This window comes from Leuciscus leuciscus (assembly GCF_965113295.1).
Source record: "Leuciscus leuciscus genome assembly, chromosome: 20".
Taxonomy (NCBI): Eukaryota; Metazoa; Chordata; class Actinopteri; order Cypriniformes; family Leuciscidae; genus Leuciscus; species Leuciscus leuciscus.
This window is the reverse complement of record NC_138744.1, coordinates 32,778,738-32,797,253: the sequence shown is the minus strand read 5'-3', so window position 1 is coordinate 32,797,253 and position 18,516 is coordinate 32,778,738. Positions and strand designations below refer to the sequence as shown.

The 18,516-nt window shown below is 42.6% G+C and overlaps 1 protein-coding gene across 2 annotated transcripts in view; it reads left to right on the top strand.

Annotated features, from left to right (window-relative positions):
• The window catches only part of ascc3 (activating signal cointegrator 1 complex subunit 3), a 238,871-nt gene that overhangs the window by 15,708 nt on the left and 204,647 nt on the right, over nucleotides 1-18,516 (top strand). For both annotated transcript variants that reach the window (XM_082150224.1, XM_082150225.1), the window contains exon 5: nucleotides 6,496-6,616. In XM_082150224.1, the coding sequence (XP_082006350.1) occupies nucleotides 6,496-6,616 (121 nt within the window). The remainder of the gene's footprint in view (nucleotides 1-6,495; nucleotides 6,617-18,516) is intronic.

Below are 18,516 nucleotides of genomic sequence, written 5' to 3'. Positions count from 1 at the left end.
AGTGCATCCACTGTGAATAAAGCCCACTTGTAGATCGGTTTAGCAAACAGGAGATCACCCAGTCATCGAAAATGACGCGTTTAACCAGATTGGGGAGAGAGGAGGTGTAATAATGTAAAACAATACAAAAAATAACAACAATCAAGCATGAAAACATATTCTAGTACACCACAAAAGCAAAACCAAGGCTTCGTAAAAGGGCATAATAAAGTATTGGTTAGTTAAATAAACACTGCATTAAAAAAAATCTAATTAAAACTTAGTAATAAAATGAAAAACAAAGAAGTCTATTGCACACACACTCCAGAATGCACAGATCTGTTTTGACATACCAGATTCTTTTTTGACTCATCCGTTGTTGAATATCACAATTTCAATTAAAACTGTCAATCCGTTTGTCACTCCCGAAACTGCAGTATGAAAAATAAAACGAAATTATGAGAGTGTGCCGCCCTATAATCAATGAAGCTGATATCACTTAAAACTCACTGAACTGAGTGAAAACCCTTTATAATAAAAAATAAAAAAAACTCTAAACTGCAGTGCACACTGAATCTCTTATTTACATCGTCTTTATACTTTAAGGGGCTGTTTACACCTGGCCACTTCATGCGTTTTCTCAGATCGGATAGCTATCCGATCGTGAAAAGACCAGGTGTAAATGCCCTCCGAAACGCATTTGAGACGGATTTGAATCCGATCGCTCAAACCACTTCAGGAGGAGATCTGAGACGCATTCCAGACGAAACTGGACAAGTGTAAATGCATATGGTTGTTGAAACCACATATGTAAATTGTACTCCCTCCAAAAATGCAACAAAAAAAAAACGTGTGAGAGCGTGTTATAGGGCCAGGCTATATGTAATGTTATAGCCAGATATGACGACGCTACTGCAACACGCATCACCTCAGATGAGAAGCTGAGCATCTATTCATTAAGCCAACGTGCAAACTATAGCATATCAAAGTGAAAGTAAGTCACTGACGCTTAACACACAATCATCATCATCATTAAAAGTAAAGAAATGAAATGATCTTACCAGGGCTGTTGCCGCTCTCTCTTATTGTGGTCTTTGATTTGGACATTTTAGCTGATGATCTATAAAATGCAGCTCATATCTGTTGCTTTCGGTGACGTGCACTCCATTAAATCTGCATATAACGCGGGAATTGAAGATCGGTTTTAAATCCGTTTCGCAAAAACACATTTATGTGATCAGGTGTAAATGGAATCGTTTTGATAAATCAGATAGCTATCCGATCTGAGAAAACGCATGAAATGGCCAGGTGTAAACAGCCCCTAAATGATTTGTGATCGTGCTGAGCAAAACTCGAATTGAGCAGATTCTGAATGGTTCTGATTGGCCGTTGTGTTCACATGCTCAACAAACATGTCTGTGATTGGCTACAATGCTCAACGCTGCGTAAACACACTGTAAATAGAAACCTTTGACGTTCTTCACAGAGCAATCACACACATATATAAAGTCAGCAAGTACAACTGCTACTGCTGAAAGGCTGAGACTGTTACGTTATTAAAATGTAAGCATCAACTTGGTACCAAAGTACTGATACTTTTGACAACAAAAGTGTCAACTTTGAAATTAGTCGTGAAGCAACCGTTACCTCGGCTTATTCACCATGGTCAAATTAATCATTTTAATGAATGCAATGCATGTTTGAATATATCCACACAAAACAAATGACCCTCAATACATCTAAAATAAAAACACAGATTTTAATCAACATAAATATTCACTTAACAATTATAAAATATTTTTTTTCTGTCATAATTATTAATAAACAGCTTTTTACAGAAATAGTGTTTACAGAATAACGTTAAAGTGTTATAATATTGGTAATTCTAGCTTCGCTCTTAGTTTTGATTAGAATACATCACATCCGGTCGCATACTTTATATACAAATAAAAATAAATATACACTGTAAACCTGAATAAGTTGGCAAAACTCAAAAAAGTGCCTCAAATTTTTTAAGTTAAGAAATTCAAAGTTTAAGCAAGCAGAACTGGCAGATTTTTACTTTGTACTTGTACATTTGAATTGTTCTTAACTTGAAATGTTTGAGGACACTAATTCATACATTTAACTTAAGACTTTCATGTAATCTCAATGTGAACACTTTTATTAGTGTAAACTTAGCTAGCTTTAACAAGCTAGTTTGCTAACATACTAATTTCCTAACATGTTAACAATAGTATGTTATACAGTAGCACTTGCTGCATGAGTGCAGCAATATAAAGGTTTTATTTGCTCTCAAATCGAGCCGCATGCACCACTTGTCACCATGATGGTAACTATCCTAAAACCAGCATTAACAGAAATTCTTCTAAATTAGCATAACAAAACATTAATCACTACTAAATCTCCCACTTCACATTAATCTTGCACAAAACAACAACATTGTATTACACTTAATTTTAGCATTTACTCTCCCTTCCGAGTGCCATCGGCAAATCATGCTGGGAAATAGACATCCCAGCCGTTTCAGCTAAACTTAAGCTCGTCTAAATTAAAAGAAATAATTTCATAAAACTCAAAACAATGAAACAGTTCAGTTTACTTAAAATATATCAGTTATGTGACCTTGAAAGAAAAAGAAAGTGCTAAATACTCATAAAAGTTAATTTGACTGAACTAATAAGTTTAATTTAAGTTTGTCCTACTCAAACCAATTAACTATTTTGAGCGTTAGGGTTTACAGTGTATAAAATAAAGTTGAAAAAAATTCAATGCATCCGAAGCTCAAATGGGTCCCGAATCTTCCGGTCCATGGCTGTTGTTTGTCGAGTGCAGTGGAAAGGCGGCTAAAGTGGTTTTATAAAGTCGTAGGCACAGAATGCAGTAGTTTACAGTTTCGAGGTGTAATCTTCCATGATAGGGGTGACTCCCCTTGCCAACACTGAGCACTATAGTACCCGAGTTACACCCTGTTCGGATGTTCCTCACGTAGTTGACATTTGGACGCCGGCTATCCCACTGGCACCTTTAGATGTGGGATGGCCTTTTTGTGCCGGTTTCTCCTCTATTCTCTGCACGCGTCACTCCAAAGTCAACAACAGCAAAGTTAAAAGGCTGTCCATTCACTGCCATTAAACCTGACAGGCACCGTGTGAAGAGCAGCTTTTAATATTTCACATTTAAACTTCATCATCATGACATTTGCTGTTAAAGCAAATATATTTAAAGCGATGTAAAGTAGGAGAGATTAGATGAAGCTAATTTAAAGGCAATTTAGAATAGCTTTTCCAGGAGAAAATTGCACTTTGATAAGGTCGCTTAAAAACATCACAGCTGAGAACTTATATCAGATAACTAGTTATATTAGGATGATTTTAGGATTGTTTGTGATGCCAACATTCACATTTTTAAATATGGATGTATACATCTTTATTATCTTAATTGCTTTAGAGAATTTAAAGGGACTGGGATTTGCTTGACAGCATTATGTAATTCAGTGCGCAGATAATATAAGACCCAGAGTATGTATTTAAGAGATTGAGAGTGAGATTGAGAGTGCATGGATTTACATAACCATAATCACAAAAATGATATACAAGACAGCACAACTGTTTTCAACACTGATATTGATAATAAGCAGATTTTTTTTCTCTAGAGCATCAAATCATCATATTAGAATGATTTCTGAAGGATCATGTGACTCTGAAGACTGGAATAATGATGCTGAAAATTCAGTTTTGATAACAGAAATAACAAAAACTGTTATTTTAAATTGTAATATGATTTCACAATATGACTGATTTACTGTATTTTTAAGGAAATAAATGCAGCCTTGAGCAGAAGAGACTTCTTTCAAAAATATAAATTGTAACGTTTCCAAACTTTTGACTGGTACTGTATATATAACATTTTTATAAAATATGAAGCAATTTTTTGTGTAATATTCAGCTTCATAAACATTTATATTTTATGCCTTTAGAAATATTTTAATGACATTTAAGCATTCTAATCACTGTCCTCTCAATAATGAAAATCATTGTTTCCAGGCAATTTAAATCACAACATTTAAATTACGATTCAAATACTATCATGATGTACCGTTTAGCTTGACAAATGCACTTTAATATTCGAGAAAATGCTGTCACTCTGCAAAAACCTTAATGAGTGCCAAAAAATAGGCTTAATTTTCTTTAAGCAAAAGCATTTACCGGTAGTTGGAAATGTGACTTTGTTCATGACTGGGTGACTTTCATGAAAACTCAAGACATTTCCAAAGAACATTTTCTATGATGGTAGAAAAAAATACAATGAGAAAAATAACAATATAACTGCTTTTAAAGGAAAAGACTGCTGGGGAATGTAAAACTGTAAACCACACACACACACACACACACACACAATGACAAACAAGCTTGGGAAGTTGTTTGAAATAGTCTCTGGAGAGTGTGTATCTACCAGAATGAAAAGGCTTTGCTCTTTCAGCATAGAAGTGCATATTAGTCGCCTGCTTCCTTATTCTTTAGCATGTTTACAGCTTTTGTCTAGCCTCCCTGCTGAGTGCTGTCTGCACAAAAGATCTGCTGAAAAGACTTTACAGTCATATCAGTCAGTTTATCCATATCGATTTATTGTTAGTTGGCGGTTGACATCATTTTGGGAATGGTAGTGATTTTCGATTACACGAGATGTGTTGAGTAAAGTGTCTTTCACCTAAAGTCAGTTAAATGAAGGATCATGCAGTAAAATTAAGGCGTTTTTACACCATTTTCACAGTGACATTTTAAAGTGGAACAATGCTTCCTTCACACTTTGCAATGTGATAAAAAAAACATTTAATTACATTTTTACTTTGCTATGTAATATAATAATAATTCCTCATTTGGTTCCCTCTGCCACTATGTAATTTTAAAGGGGTGGTTGATTATGATTTCACTTTTCTAACTTTAGTTAGTGTGTAATGTTGCTGTTTGAGCATAAACAACATCTGCAAAGTTACGACCCTCAAAGTTCAAAGCAAAGGGCAATATTTTATTTTACAGAAATTGCTTTTTAAGGACTACAACAAACGGCTGGTAGGGACTACACGACATTCCTCCCGGGTTAGTGACATACCAACCCTAGAATTTACATAAACCCCGCCCCCGGAACACGATTTATAGATTATCATGACAGAATATGCTAATCAATGACTAGAAGATAACTACACATCAGCTACATAATTCACCAACTAACCATACCTGTCAACACTCCCGTTTTTCCCGGGTTTCTCCCGTTTTTTAGACCTATCTCCCGGACCCCTCCCGGTTTGTTATTTCTCCCGGGAAACTCCCGTAATTTGCATGGCCCAAACTCCTTTATGAATAATCGGACCAATATGTTTGTTTGTCTAATGTTGACCAGTTGCCAGATCTTGTATTAAATGCATTATATTCACACAATCCACACACCATACAATTTCAACCCGTTTCTCACCTCAACCTGGCAACCTATATATAGCCCAGTTGCGCAGTCGCGGAAAGTTTAACCCGAAAGCGAGCCGATAGACATGGCAGGTGAAGGCGGTGTCACCGCAAAGAACCCGAAGTACAGTTGTAACCTACCTCTTGCTATTCTATAACCCCCCCCCCCCCCCCCCCCCCCCGTCGCGCCGAACGGTCCCCGCACAAATCTTGGATTTTGAAAACCAAATGTTGACAGGTATGCAGCTATCCATTCAGAAATGTCCTGTTGCTTCTACATGTTGTCACTTCTTCATGAGTCTCTCCATCATTGACTCCGGTTTGAACATAAAAGGCTAAAAGTTTTTGGAATTTTCAGTGCATGTCTGTGTGAGGTAAAATGACACAAGTTGTTGAAGCTCTGCCCCCTGTGCCGGGAGCAGCAGCTCATTTGCATTTAAAGGGACAGACACAAAAACAGTGCGTTTTTGCTCACCCTCAAAAAGTGACAACTTTAACATGCTATATAAAAATATCTGTGGGGTATTTTGAGCTAAAACTTCACATACACACTCTGGGGACATCAGAGACTTATTTTACATCTTGTGAAAAGGGCATTATACCACCCCTTTAATTTAAGTTTGCATTGTTGTGATTTCATCCATAGAGAAGCGTCTTTTTAAAAAATGTGTATGTCATAGAATCATTCATTCAAGAGATTCATTCAAAAATGCTGATTCATCCAGCAAAGAAACAAGTGAAGTAATTATGATCGAGTCATTGAATCATTCACTCAACCTGTTTTTTTTTTCTCCTTTCAGATAATTAATTCAAATTGATCATTTTAAATTAGACTGCAGCAATTAATATTTTTTTCAGAACCTCTAGTAAATTACATGTTTTTGTTAAGTTGTCTGTCTGGAATCATGGGAGAATATTTGAAACAAAAAACAAAATTGGGATTCTCAGTTTATCCAGAATTAATAAAAAGAATGTATCCCCTTTCTTTGTTTCTAAACTCATCTTTTTCTCGCTCCTTTTCCTTCTCTCTCTCTCTCTCTCTCTCTCTCTCTCTCAGCTGTTTGAGTTTCTTGGTCCTCAGGGGTTTGAGATGATCTCCTTGCTCCTCCAGAGAAGGTCAGACATCGTGGACTCTCTTTTGTCCTTCCCGTCGGATTGCCGATCTTACATCATGTCAGGTGAGCTCAGTAGCAACTTCTCAGGACTTCATTGCTTAAACATGGCAAAGATCTCCTCATCTTTACATTTCCAGCAACACTGGTTTCTGCCTTTAAGTAGCTATGAGCAATGTTGAAATAAATGCACTAACAGTCAGGTTTGGACATGTTACATTTGTCTGTAATTTAGTGTGATTTAACTATGAACAAAAACACAATGCCTCTGTTGACGGTGGTTCTCTTACGAGAGGTTCTCTCGTATTGCGTAAGTTTAGCTTACGCTACGGGTAAAGTCATCTTTTCTCGAGATATGAAGCAAAAAATTATCCTTAATTTTAATATCTTGTCAACGCAGTGCGGCAGCAAGCTGACCTAGAGCAGGCAATCTAGCGTGCTCATAGGCTGCTCTGCGGCAACTGCAGCAGCCTATCACTGAGCCCTTGGCGTGACGTCACGTCCAATGAGCGCGAGCAGCGCGCCTACGCGTCACGGCCCGAGGCGGGGCGTGGCAGAGGGTATAAATACGGGCTGAGAGGCTGCTTTCACTGATTTTTGTCTCTTCAGCGAAGCTCTTCGCATCGCTGATCTTTGAGGAAGCCGCCGTTGAAACCAGCGCTTTGCAAGCCGAGGATTCTGCCTGAGGAAGCCGGCCGCCTTCGCCGCCTTCAGTTATCCCTGCCTGCTTCGCTATCCGGCGAAACATATCCTTTCTATTATGCATTGTATCTCATGTAAAGCTCCGCTCAGCGACAGAGACCGCCATGTTATCTGCGCTCTCTGCCTGGGACCGGACCACGCTGCCCTCGCCCTCGCGGCGGGTGGCTGTGAAATGTGCGAAGAACTGCCGATGTCGACCCTGTGGGCTCGACTCGCCTTGTTCGACGCTCCAGCTGTCTCTCCGTCTGCCTCCACCGGGCCGCGCAAGAAGAAGCGCCGCTCTCAGAGGCCACCGGAACCCGCAGCAGCAGCTGAGCGCTCGCCGGAGCCCCTCCCGCGAGCCTCGCTATCTCCATCTCCTCCCCCCCTTCCCGACGCGCAGCGGCCGGCCTTTGCCCGCACTGCCGTCGCCTCGGGGGATGAAGCGGACGACGCTGTTTTAACGGACAGCTGCTCTATCCTGGCCTCGGACAGCGAGGAGTGGTCTGGCTCCACCTCCTCTGCACAGGAGTCTAGCCGGTCCCGCGCCAGTGTCGACGCGGAACTGCTCCGCCTCCTCACCAAAGCGGTCGAACAATTGGGACTCGACTGGTCCCCACCGAGGGCGCCCGCGCCTAACCGACTTGACGGGTGTTTTCTGCCTAGCCGCCGCCCAGCGCCTGCCTCTAGGTCAGCACCCTTCCTGCCTGAGCTCCACACTGAGCTCTCTAAGTCGTGGAACGCCCCATTCTCCGCTAGACTCCGCTCACCGGTCTCCTCGACCCTCTCCCAAGTGGACGGGGCCGCCGAGAAGGGATATACTCAAATTCCCCCGGTGGAAGATGCTGTGGCAACGCACCTTTGCCCGCCATCCGCCAGATGGCGCTCAAAGTCTGCCCTGCCGTCCAAGGCCTGCAGGACCACATCAGCACTCGTCGGCCGCGCCTTCTCCGCCGCCGGCCAGGCTGCTTCCGCCCTGCATTCAATGGCTGTGCTCCAGATCCTCCAAGCCGATCTCCTCCGAGAGCTGGACGAGAAAGGCCCGGATCGCGCCGTTCTCACGGACCTGCGTAGCGCGACGGACCTCTCCCTTCGCGCCACAAAGTCCGCTGCACAAGCCATCGGGAGAGCTATGGCCTCGCTCACCGTCACCGAAAGGCACCTTTGGTTGACGTTGGCGGATATGAGCGAATCCGAGCGTTCAGTGTTCCTCAACGCACCGCTCTCTCCCACCGGCCTGTTCGGCCCAGCGGTCGCCGGGATCGTCGATCGCTTCTCGGAGGTGCAGAAGGCATCGCAGGCGATGAATCTCTTCCTGCCCCGCCGCTCGAGTTCGTCTGCAGGCCGCTCTCAGCAGCCTCCTGCACGGAACTCCTCTCAGCGCTCTGCCCAGCCTCCGTCTTCGCAGCGACGACAGGGCGGCCGCCCTAGGTCGCGCTCAACCAGCCGTCACAAACCGCCTCCCCCCCCGGGGACCCCGGCCCAAGGTGACGCTCAAGCCTGAGCCCGCGAAGTCCTCCTAGCGGCTGCAAGGAGGAAAAGATGGCTGAGTCCCGCTGCGGCCGGACCGCCATCAAAGCGCCCAGCTCTGCCAGTCCCCTTAGAAAAGGCTACTGCAGCAGCTTACATCGCAGCCAACGAGCCAGTAATACAACTCTCTCGCCTGCACACAAACGCCGTTTTCACGGCGACCCAGAGAAATCTCATAAAGAGTATGGTTTCGGGTTTTCCGGCTCACGCCGAAGGTGTCATGAGTGTAGATTTTGTGCCCACGCCCCAGTGCTCACCACTACACACAAACACGATCTCCCCGGTAACGCTCACAGAGCGCACTCTCATAAAGCGGGCACGCGCCGCTCGAGTGCTAAAGGTAGAGAATGTGCCCGCTCTTCCAAGCCCACACCTACCCACTGCCCGCTCTGTCACACAGTTATCCCGGGACGCAGATCCTCTAAAGCTCCCTTACACTGGCCGTGTTGCATATGTAAGCCCTGTGCCCGCTCACGAGCGCGCGCACTTACTATCAAACACGTTAAACCTCATGCCGCTCTCGCGCCACGGGTTTCTAGCATCAAAATGTGCCCCGTCCCCAGTGACCGAGCCGTTATGTGCTGTACAGCCAGTCACCATTGTTCGCGAGCCCCCATATTCGAGCACCGGCAGCGCGCGCGCCGCCCCGTCCTCTCTGATAGAGGTTCCCCATCCCGCCCAGCGCGGCGATCCGAACCCAGAGATCATTCGACCCCTAGCTATGTGTGCGAAAGCATGGCAAGCTATCCAGGGCGTGTCAGAATGGGTGCTGAATACTATAATGCACGGCTATTCGCTTCAATTCGCTCGCCGTCCCCCGCGCTTTCTAGCACGGACAGAGACGAGAGTGAATACAGAAGTAGCGCATCTGCTTCAGGCAGAAATAGCAAAGCTGCTGCACAAAGGGGCTATAGAACAGGTGCATCCTTCTCAGAGCGAGTCGGGCTTTTACAGCCGTTATTTCCTCGTACCCAAGAAGGACGGAGCGCTGAGACCTATTTTAGATCTGAGACATTTGAACAAAGCTCTCATGAGACGGCCGTTCAAAATGATCACAACCAGACAAATCCTCGCGCAAATTCGCCCGGGAGACTGGTTCATCTCTCTCGATCTAAAGGACGCATATTTTCAGATTCAGATAATACCCCGTCACAGGCCATTCTTGAGATTCGCCTTCGACGGTCGGGTATATCAGTACACCGTCCTGCCGTTCGGTCTATCTTTAGCACCCCGTACATTTACGAAGTGCATGGACGCGGCTCTCTCTCCCCTGAGGAGACAAGGAATGCGGATACTGAATTATCTGGACGACTGGCTAGTCCTCGCGCAGTCAGAGGCAGAGCTTTTGTCTCACAGAACAGCGCTTCTCAGCCATCTGGAATGCTTGGGTCTCTCGGTCAACTGGACCAAGAGCTCATTACTGCCCCGCCAGTCGACTTCCTTTCTCGGAATAGAACTGGACTCGGTGGCTATGACGGCCAGATTGTCAGAGCAGCGCGCGCGCCGCATTCGACATCTCGCCGCGTCTTTCCAGACGGGCAGTCAGGTTCCGCTGAGGACATTCCAGCGAGTCCTGGGGCATATGGCCTCAGCTGCAGCAGTGCTCCAGCTGGGCTTACTGCGCATGCGCCCGCTTCAACGCTGGCTGAAAGCGCGAGTGCCTCACCGAGCCTGGACGGCCGGCCGCTTACGAGTCAGAGTGAATCATGGCTGTGTTTCAGCCCTGCAGCCCTGGCTAGCAGCCGAATGGTATCGTACGGGAGTGACGATGGGAGTTGTCTCGCACCGGAAAGTTGTCTCGACAGATGCGTCCAACCTAGGTTGGGGAGCGCTATTAGAGGGCAGACCGGTCTATGGCCCTTGGTCAGACCAGGAGAGTCACCTTCATATAAACTGTCTAGAGATGCTGGCGGTCGAGAAAGCGCTCAAGCACTTCCTCCCATACCTACAGGGCCACCATGTACTAGTCCGCACGGACAACATGTCAGTGGTAGCCTATGTGAACCGTCAGGGCGGTGTCAGATCCAAAACTCTCTGCGCCCTGGCGGAACGCCTCCTTGTATGGGCTCAGCACTCACTGCGCTCGCTGAGAGCCGCGCATGTGCCGGGTCTCCTGAACGAGGGTCCAGACAGACTGTCCAGGGACAATGTTCCCCTGGGGGAGTGGTCTTTGCATCCCCAAACAGTCCAGTCGCTGTGGCGCCGTTTCGGCAGAGCGGAAGTCGACCTCTTTGCGTCAAAAGACAACGCGCACTGCCCACGGTTCTTTTCCAAGAGCGAGGACGCGCTGGCCCAAACCTGGCCCAGCGGCCCGCTTTACGCTTTTCCCCCTGTCTCTCTGCTGCCACAAGTCATCGGGAGAATCAGGGAAGCGCGCCACACGGTGCTCCTCATAGCCCCGTATTGGGAGAATCAGACGTGGTTCCCAGATCTAATACGGCTGGCGGACACACCCCCCTGGCCGATACCGGTGAGAAGAGACCTTCTCTCTCAAGCCCGCGGCTCGATCTGGCATCCTCATCCAGAGCGCTGGTCTCTGCATGTTTGGATAGTCAACGGATACCCGTTGACTTGCCAATAGGGGTTGTGAACACGATCACACAGTCTAGAGCTCCCTCTACGAGACGGCTCTACACATCTAAATGGTCTGTGTTTAATAAATGGTGCACCGCCCAAGGGCTGGATCCACAAACATGTGAGGTGTCGCGTGTGCTTTGTTTCCTCCAAGAGCTGTTGGACATGGGCAGGTCCCCCTCCACGCTCAAAGTATATGTTGCGGCCATATCAGCTTTTTCCGACTCGGCGCTGGGCCGCGCATTAGGGAGGAATGAGCTCATTATCCGCTTCCTTAGAGGAGCTAGGAGGATGAACCCCCCGCGACCCCCCTCGGTTCCTATTTGGGATCTTTCCCTGGTCTTAGAGGCCATGAAAGCGCATCCCTTTGAACCCATGGAAACTGTGGATATGAAATACCTCACGCTCAAAACCGTTTTTCTGATAGCCCTGTCTTCAGTCAAACGTGTGGGTGACCTGCATGCGTTATCAGTTAACGCGGCATGTCTCGAGTTCGGACCTAATGACTCTAAAGTTATTCTCAAACCGAGACACGGTTATGTCCCCAAGGTGTTGGGCACACCCTTCAGAGCACAGGTCATTTCTCTCTCAGCTTTGCCGGCTACCGGCAGCGAAGTTGACAGTAATCTCCTTTGCCCTGTCAGAGCGCTGAGAAATTACATTACGCGCTCCGCCGCCATGAGGCGCTCGGAGCAGCTTTTCGTTTCGTTTGGTGGGCGCACCAAGGGTCTCGCCGCCTCGAAACACACTCTGTCCAGATGGATAGTGGACGCTATTGCAGCTGCTTATGCGTCTAAAGACCTGCAATGCTCTTTGGGCATCAGAGCCCACTCTACTAGAGGCATGGCCTCGTCATGGGCTTGGACTAGCGGAATTTCTATTCATGACATTTGTACGGCGGCGGGCTGGGCCTCCCCGTCTACATTTGTTAGATTTTACAATCTAGAAGTTCCCGCCCTGCAGGCTAAACTTTTATCAGTCTAAATCTCGCGTAGGCCGGCCCACTTCTGTGCGCGGGCTACTGCTGTTTGATTTAGCCCTCCTGGTTGAGCTGTACAATATAAGGGTTGGTTAGTCAGACCGGCCGCGCCGTTCTGTTCCCCCTACTATGTGCTTATGTACTTGCGCTAGCCATATCATTGGCCGCCTGGCTCACACTCTCGTGTTCCCCGGGCTTCCCTGGGACTCATTCAGTGGATGCCGGGCGCGCACGGCGTTGACAAGGGAGTTCCCGTAGCGTAAGCTAAACTTACGCAATACGAGAGAACCTCTCGTAAGAGAACGTACTCGGTTACCTAACGTAACCTCTGTTCTCTCTAGAGAGGGAACGAGTATTGCGTAACCCGCCGTGCTCGCGCCACGAGCTCACTCGCTTCTGCGACAAAAACCAGTGAAAGCAGCCTCTCAGCCCGTATTTATACCCTCTGCCACGCCCCGCCTCGGGCCGTGACGCGTAGGCGCGCTGCTCGCGCTCATTGGACGTGACGTCACGCCAAGGGCTCAGTGATAGGCTGCTGCAGTTGCCGCAGAGCAGCCTATGAGCACGCTAGATTGCCTGCTCTAGGTCAGCTTGCTGCCGCACTGCGTTGACAAGATATTAAAATTAAGGATAATTTTTTGCTTCATATCTCGAGAAAAGATGACTTTACCCGTAGCGTAAGCTAAACTTACGCAATACTCGTTCCCTCTCTAGAGAGAACAGAGGTTACGTTAGGTAACCGAGTACGTTTCATTAAAGTTGCAGAACATAACTCTTGATACTTTTTTAGCTGTAATAATACTTTTGTCAAAAATAGCAAATAGCAAACACGCGAGACACCAGAATGCTGCTGTGGTTATAAGATTGCCAATTTCGGGAGTAAGTCATTTTCCTTACACAGTATGATAATTAAGTGGATTTGCCTCCGTATTTAAATGCATCACTCGTTACAATTTACAGGGTATTTGTGGCCACTGTTACCTTTTACCACCACAACCAGGAATGTTTTATGAAATCTGTTTTATTGAATTTCAAGTACTTTATTTTCTTAAAGGGGTGATTTCACTTTTCTAACTTTAGTTAGTGTGTAATGTTGCTGTTTGAGCATAAACAACATCTGCAAAGTTACAACACTCAAAGTTCAAAGCAAAGGGAGATATTTGCTTTTAAAGAAATTGCCTTTTAAGGACTACAACAAACGGCTGGTAGGGAGTACACAACATTCCTCCCGAGTTAGTGACATCACCAACCCTAGAATTTACATAAACCCCGCCCCCTGAACAAGATTTATAGATTATCAAGACAGAATATGCTAATCAATGACTAGAAGATAACTACACATAAGCTACACAAATTCACCAACAAACCAATCAGAAATGTTGTCTACGTGTTGTCACTTCTTCTTGAGTCTCTCCATCATTGTCTAAATCTGGTTTGAACATAAAAGGCTAAAAGTTTTTGACATTTTCAGTGCATGTCTGTGTGAGGTAAAAGGACCTGAGCTCTTGAAGCTCCGCCCCCTGTGCCGGGAGCAGCAGCTCATTTGCATTTAAAGGAACAAACGGTGCGTTTTTGCTTACCCTCAAAAAGTGAACATTTTAACATGCTATATAAAAATATCTGTGGGGTATTTTGAGCTAAAACTTCACATACACACTCTGGGGACATCAAAGACTTATTTTACATCTTGTGAAAAGGGCATTATACCACCCCTTTCATTTAAGTTTGCATTTTTGTGATTTCATCCTAGAGATTGTTGTTGTTGTTTTTTTTCATGGCTTGGAAGACTTTTGGGATATTTTGTCTTGTTTTTCAGAGAAACCATAACTAACCATAACAACCTCACTAAATACTCAGTTTTATGCTTAAAACAAGCGAAGCAAAAAAAACTAAACAATTCAAGATACATCTTGAGTAGAGTAAAAAAGTGGGGAGTCCACTCATAATGCATAATAATAACTCATTATGCGATGCAAATAGTGGGAAGTCTAATACAAATCTTTAAGCCATGCTCTTCTAGCGAACAGTAATCTCAAAGACTTTGTAACCTTTGACTTTGAGCAGTTTTGCATGGCAAAGTTTAATTTCAAATCCAAGAAAGACCATTTGAAAGAGAGGAGAGAGTGAATGAAAAGGAGCTGGAGAGAGAAATACGACCACTGACCCTTTAACCTCCATAAAGCTTTACAGCCGCCACTTCTCCAAACACTGTAAGTGCGTTTGTCATTAGGCGTTGTCTATTAACCTTCCCTTCCTGATGACCAGCTGTTTGTCTGAACTCCGGATGCTGAGTGTCAGGATTTACTGTACATCAGAGATACTCGACTCAGTAAAAAAAAAAAAAAAAAAAAAACTCTCACACGTTCTCTGTCTGTCAACTCTTTTTTCTCTGTGAGAATGGGCAGTCATTTGCTTCTGTGCTTTAACATGGTGACAACTTTAGTTGGTTTAGGTTTTAATTAAAGGCTGCATGCCTTTATAAAAGCAGTTTGTTAATTAAAGCAGACTAGAAATAGGTATTATTATGTTTGGAATTGGATTGTGTTTATCGTTAATAATAGGTGTAGATCCAGTTAGAAATGTCATATCCTGAGGCTGTGGTTTAGCGTATCCTCGTTACCCATATCGACCGCTTTACTATGGGACCCACAAAGGGAAAGTTCCTATTTGTATTCATTTATAGAAAAAAAAAAAATCTGTGTTTTGTTTTTTAGTTTTTTGTCCCCACGTAAAACCTCATATATTAAATAACAGTATTTATAATTTTCAGGTTTAGCTAAAATTTAGTTAACTATATTAGTTAACATTAACCAACAATGATAAATACTTCTGAAACATATATTAATCTCAGTTAGTTAATTTCAACATTTACATCTGTAATATAATTTAATGGTTTTATCAACTAACATTAACCAAGATTAAAAAATACCATAGCAAATGTATATGCTCATTGTTAGTTAATGTGAGTTAATGCTTTAACAAGCGTTAACTAATAAAACCTTATTGTAAAGTGTTACCATTGTATGAATGCCTTATGAACAAAATAATGTATATATAGCATATAGAAAATTATTACCAAAAGAGATCTGATATTTAAAGCCAGCATGAAATGGAAATTCATCATATTTTCTTAATGCTTTTTTATTGATCTTATTGTGAACAAGTCATTCATGCATGTTTAGTTTTTTGAAACTTTTTTTAATTTATAATATCATAACTCTATGACATATTACGAACATCTCCAATCATTATGTCAGTTTAAACCCCACTCCTTTCTTACAAGCGCACATTCAGATCTGCCTCATCTAATCCACAACCCATGAATTTAAGATTAAGATTTTTTTTTTGTATCTCACAATAGGGAAGAAAATATATATTTTTCGGTACTTCTGTTACATCACGACTTTAACTTTACTAAAACTTGACACTTGGATTAGACTTCATGTCTGGCTCAGATGCACAGCAAGCTTCCAGAAAATGTAATTTTTTAAAAATTTTAATACATATCTAATCTCACAAAAAATTAGATAATGAAAAACGCCTATTTTTGGACCATGCGTTGACATTTTAATGACACATAAGCATTTTTTTTGTTTTCTTGAAATTTAAATGACTGCTAAACAATATTTGTTCTGATAGACAACACTTCAAATACAACTAAGATATAAAATACTTTGGTAACACTTTCTATGAAGGCCATGCTTATAATTCATTAATTCATTATAATGGCTTTAAGTAAAGTGAAAACATAAGGATGCAATTTTCCAAATGTTAAGAAATCATGAAGATGTGCTCATTATACATTTTAAGTTGTTTACTTGTAAATGTAACTAATGAACAATAAATCCTGTAATAAAATAATGAAGAAAAAAAAAATACTGAAATAATTAATAAAAACAGTTGGGGGAATTTCTTTTTTCTTTTTTAATGTCACATACTAGCGAAACACTGCAACAATATTTTTTAAAGTATAATTCCAAACTCTTATAATGCAAACATTAGCTATTAAAGACATCTTTGATAACTAATTGGTGCAGAAAACGAGGGTCTCTGGAACTATTTTATATTTGATTATGTGTAAATCAGTGCATCATGGATTATGAGCATACACAAATGCATGACTTATAAGTAATTATAAAAAAAATTTATATAAATGTAACTATAACTGTTATTATAATACAGTAGAGGTCTTAATGAGCCTTTATAAATATATTTATAGAATAGGAATACTTACTTATAATGAATCATAGCCCCATTTATACTTACAGTATTTATAAGCATGGACTTCATAGAAAGTGTTACCAGTACTTGTTTACAATTATTTTTGTTGGCAGACGGGACTTCACACACAACGTGTGTGTGTGGTTAAAGCAAAAATGCGAGACGCGGGGCATGAAATATAAAACCTGTAAGGTCAAGAGGACTTTTTTTTTTTTTTTTTAGAAGTTGAACTTTTAAAGTTGGAATATAACATAAACATGTTCTTTCACCCTCAATCTGTCCAGACCAGACCTTAGAAACAAAGATTTATTTTTCTCATGGATGGATGACCCTCTACTGGAGAGGCATTACTGAGTGAACGCCACTAGAGTATGTGATTGTCTGACTGGGTGAACTGTGAAAACCTCCAGCATATCAAGACATGAAGATATTAACATTCTTAACTAGTGTGTTTCTTTAGCTTTCAGTAAAAGCCTGACAGTGCTGTTCATACAACTTGAGAATATGAGCCTATGAAATATGTAAGCATGCTAGTCAACAGTCTCTTATAGATGTCTTCACACATCTAAAACAGAAGGAATGATCGTGGGAGCTTTGTTTTAAATGTGTGAGCGGGACGCCGCAACACAAGGTCTTTCACCACAGATATCACATAAAGCCGTACACTGCCAGCTTCACTAATAAACCATCACTTTCATGAGCGCTGTGAAGTGTGACAAGCCCACGGACAATAAAATGTGCAGCAGTAACGTAAAAAAAATCAAAGCTTGTTCAGAGTAAAGTGTCTTTAAGAGGGTTTGTCTTTCTACACTCGCTGTGAGAATAAGTGACTATGAATATATGTGCAGCTCTATTGCTGGACTATAATTTCTAAGCTATTCGTCATCTCAGTTAGCACTCTCTTCCTGTGAGCGCTTGGCCATTAATGAGCAACTGAGCTGCTCTTGAAAGACTTAATCCATTAAACTTCCACTTTTTAGTGAAATGGTCCTTTTCTGTAAGTGTTCAATTAGTACAATTACCACAGGTCACCTATGCTCCTGTAAGGCACTGTAAAAAGCTCTGGAAGTGAGTTAAATATTCACAATGCCACACATTCGGCATATTTTTTTATTTATTTTTATTCCAATTTTACAAATTTGGATGCTAGTTTTATACTGTGAACACATATGCAACAACTCAGAAAGTGAGAGGAAAAAACAGTCAGTATGTGTCTAGCATACATGGGAACTCCAGGTAATACTGTTTAAAAGACATCCCATGATGCACCTCTTCAAGCCGGTTGAGTGACCTTTGCAACCTGTGGCTACTTTGAATGTGACTAAATTAAAGAGATAATATAATCAATTAAGTAAAGTATAAATATGTAGGCCTGTCCAATATTTTGAAGGTAGTGTATTTATGAGCGCATTTTTATATAGCTTAAACAATTTTTCAAAATGTCAGTATTTTTGCAAAGATTTACAAAGCGCATAATTGTTTGCTGCAAAATCAGCTCTAGTTAGAAAACAATTATAAAGACAGTGGCCACTTACTGCCTTTTGGTAAATGAAATGTACTTATAGTTGCAAAAAAAATTGCAAAAAGTTTTTGCCGCAACAAAGCAAACTCTTTTCTGCACAGACATATATAGATTTTTGTTGTGCTGTCCGTTGCCATGGTTATCACTGTCAATCATCACATTTTTTTATTTACTCCCACATTTAAATACGGTTGTCAACCCAGAAACTTTGCTGTATGTAGCATGAGAAATAAAACTTATATTCAAATTGTGAATGGGTTATAAACGGAAAGTGAGCAAAGAGCGCTTCCTTTATAATGGCTGAAGCTGTCAATCACATCAGCCTGAGCTCTGCACTTTTGCAAAACACCCGTTATAATCAAGTTGTCTACACAGTGCTATGAATCTCTTATATACATCGTGTTTACACGTTGTTGGTTGCAATGAAAGGATTCTCAAGTGTGTAGAACACAGTGAGAA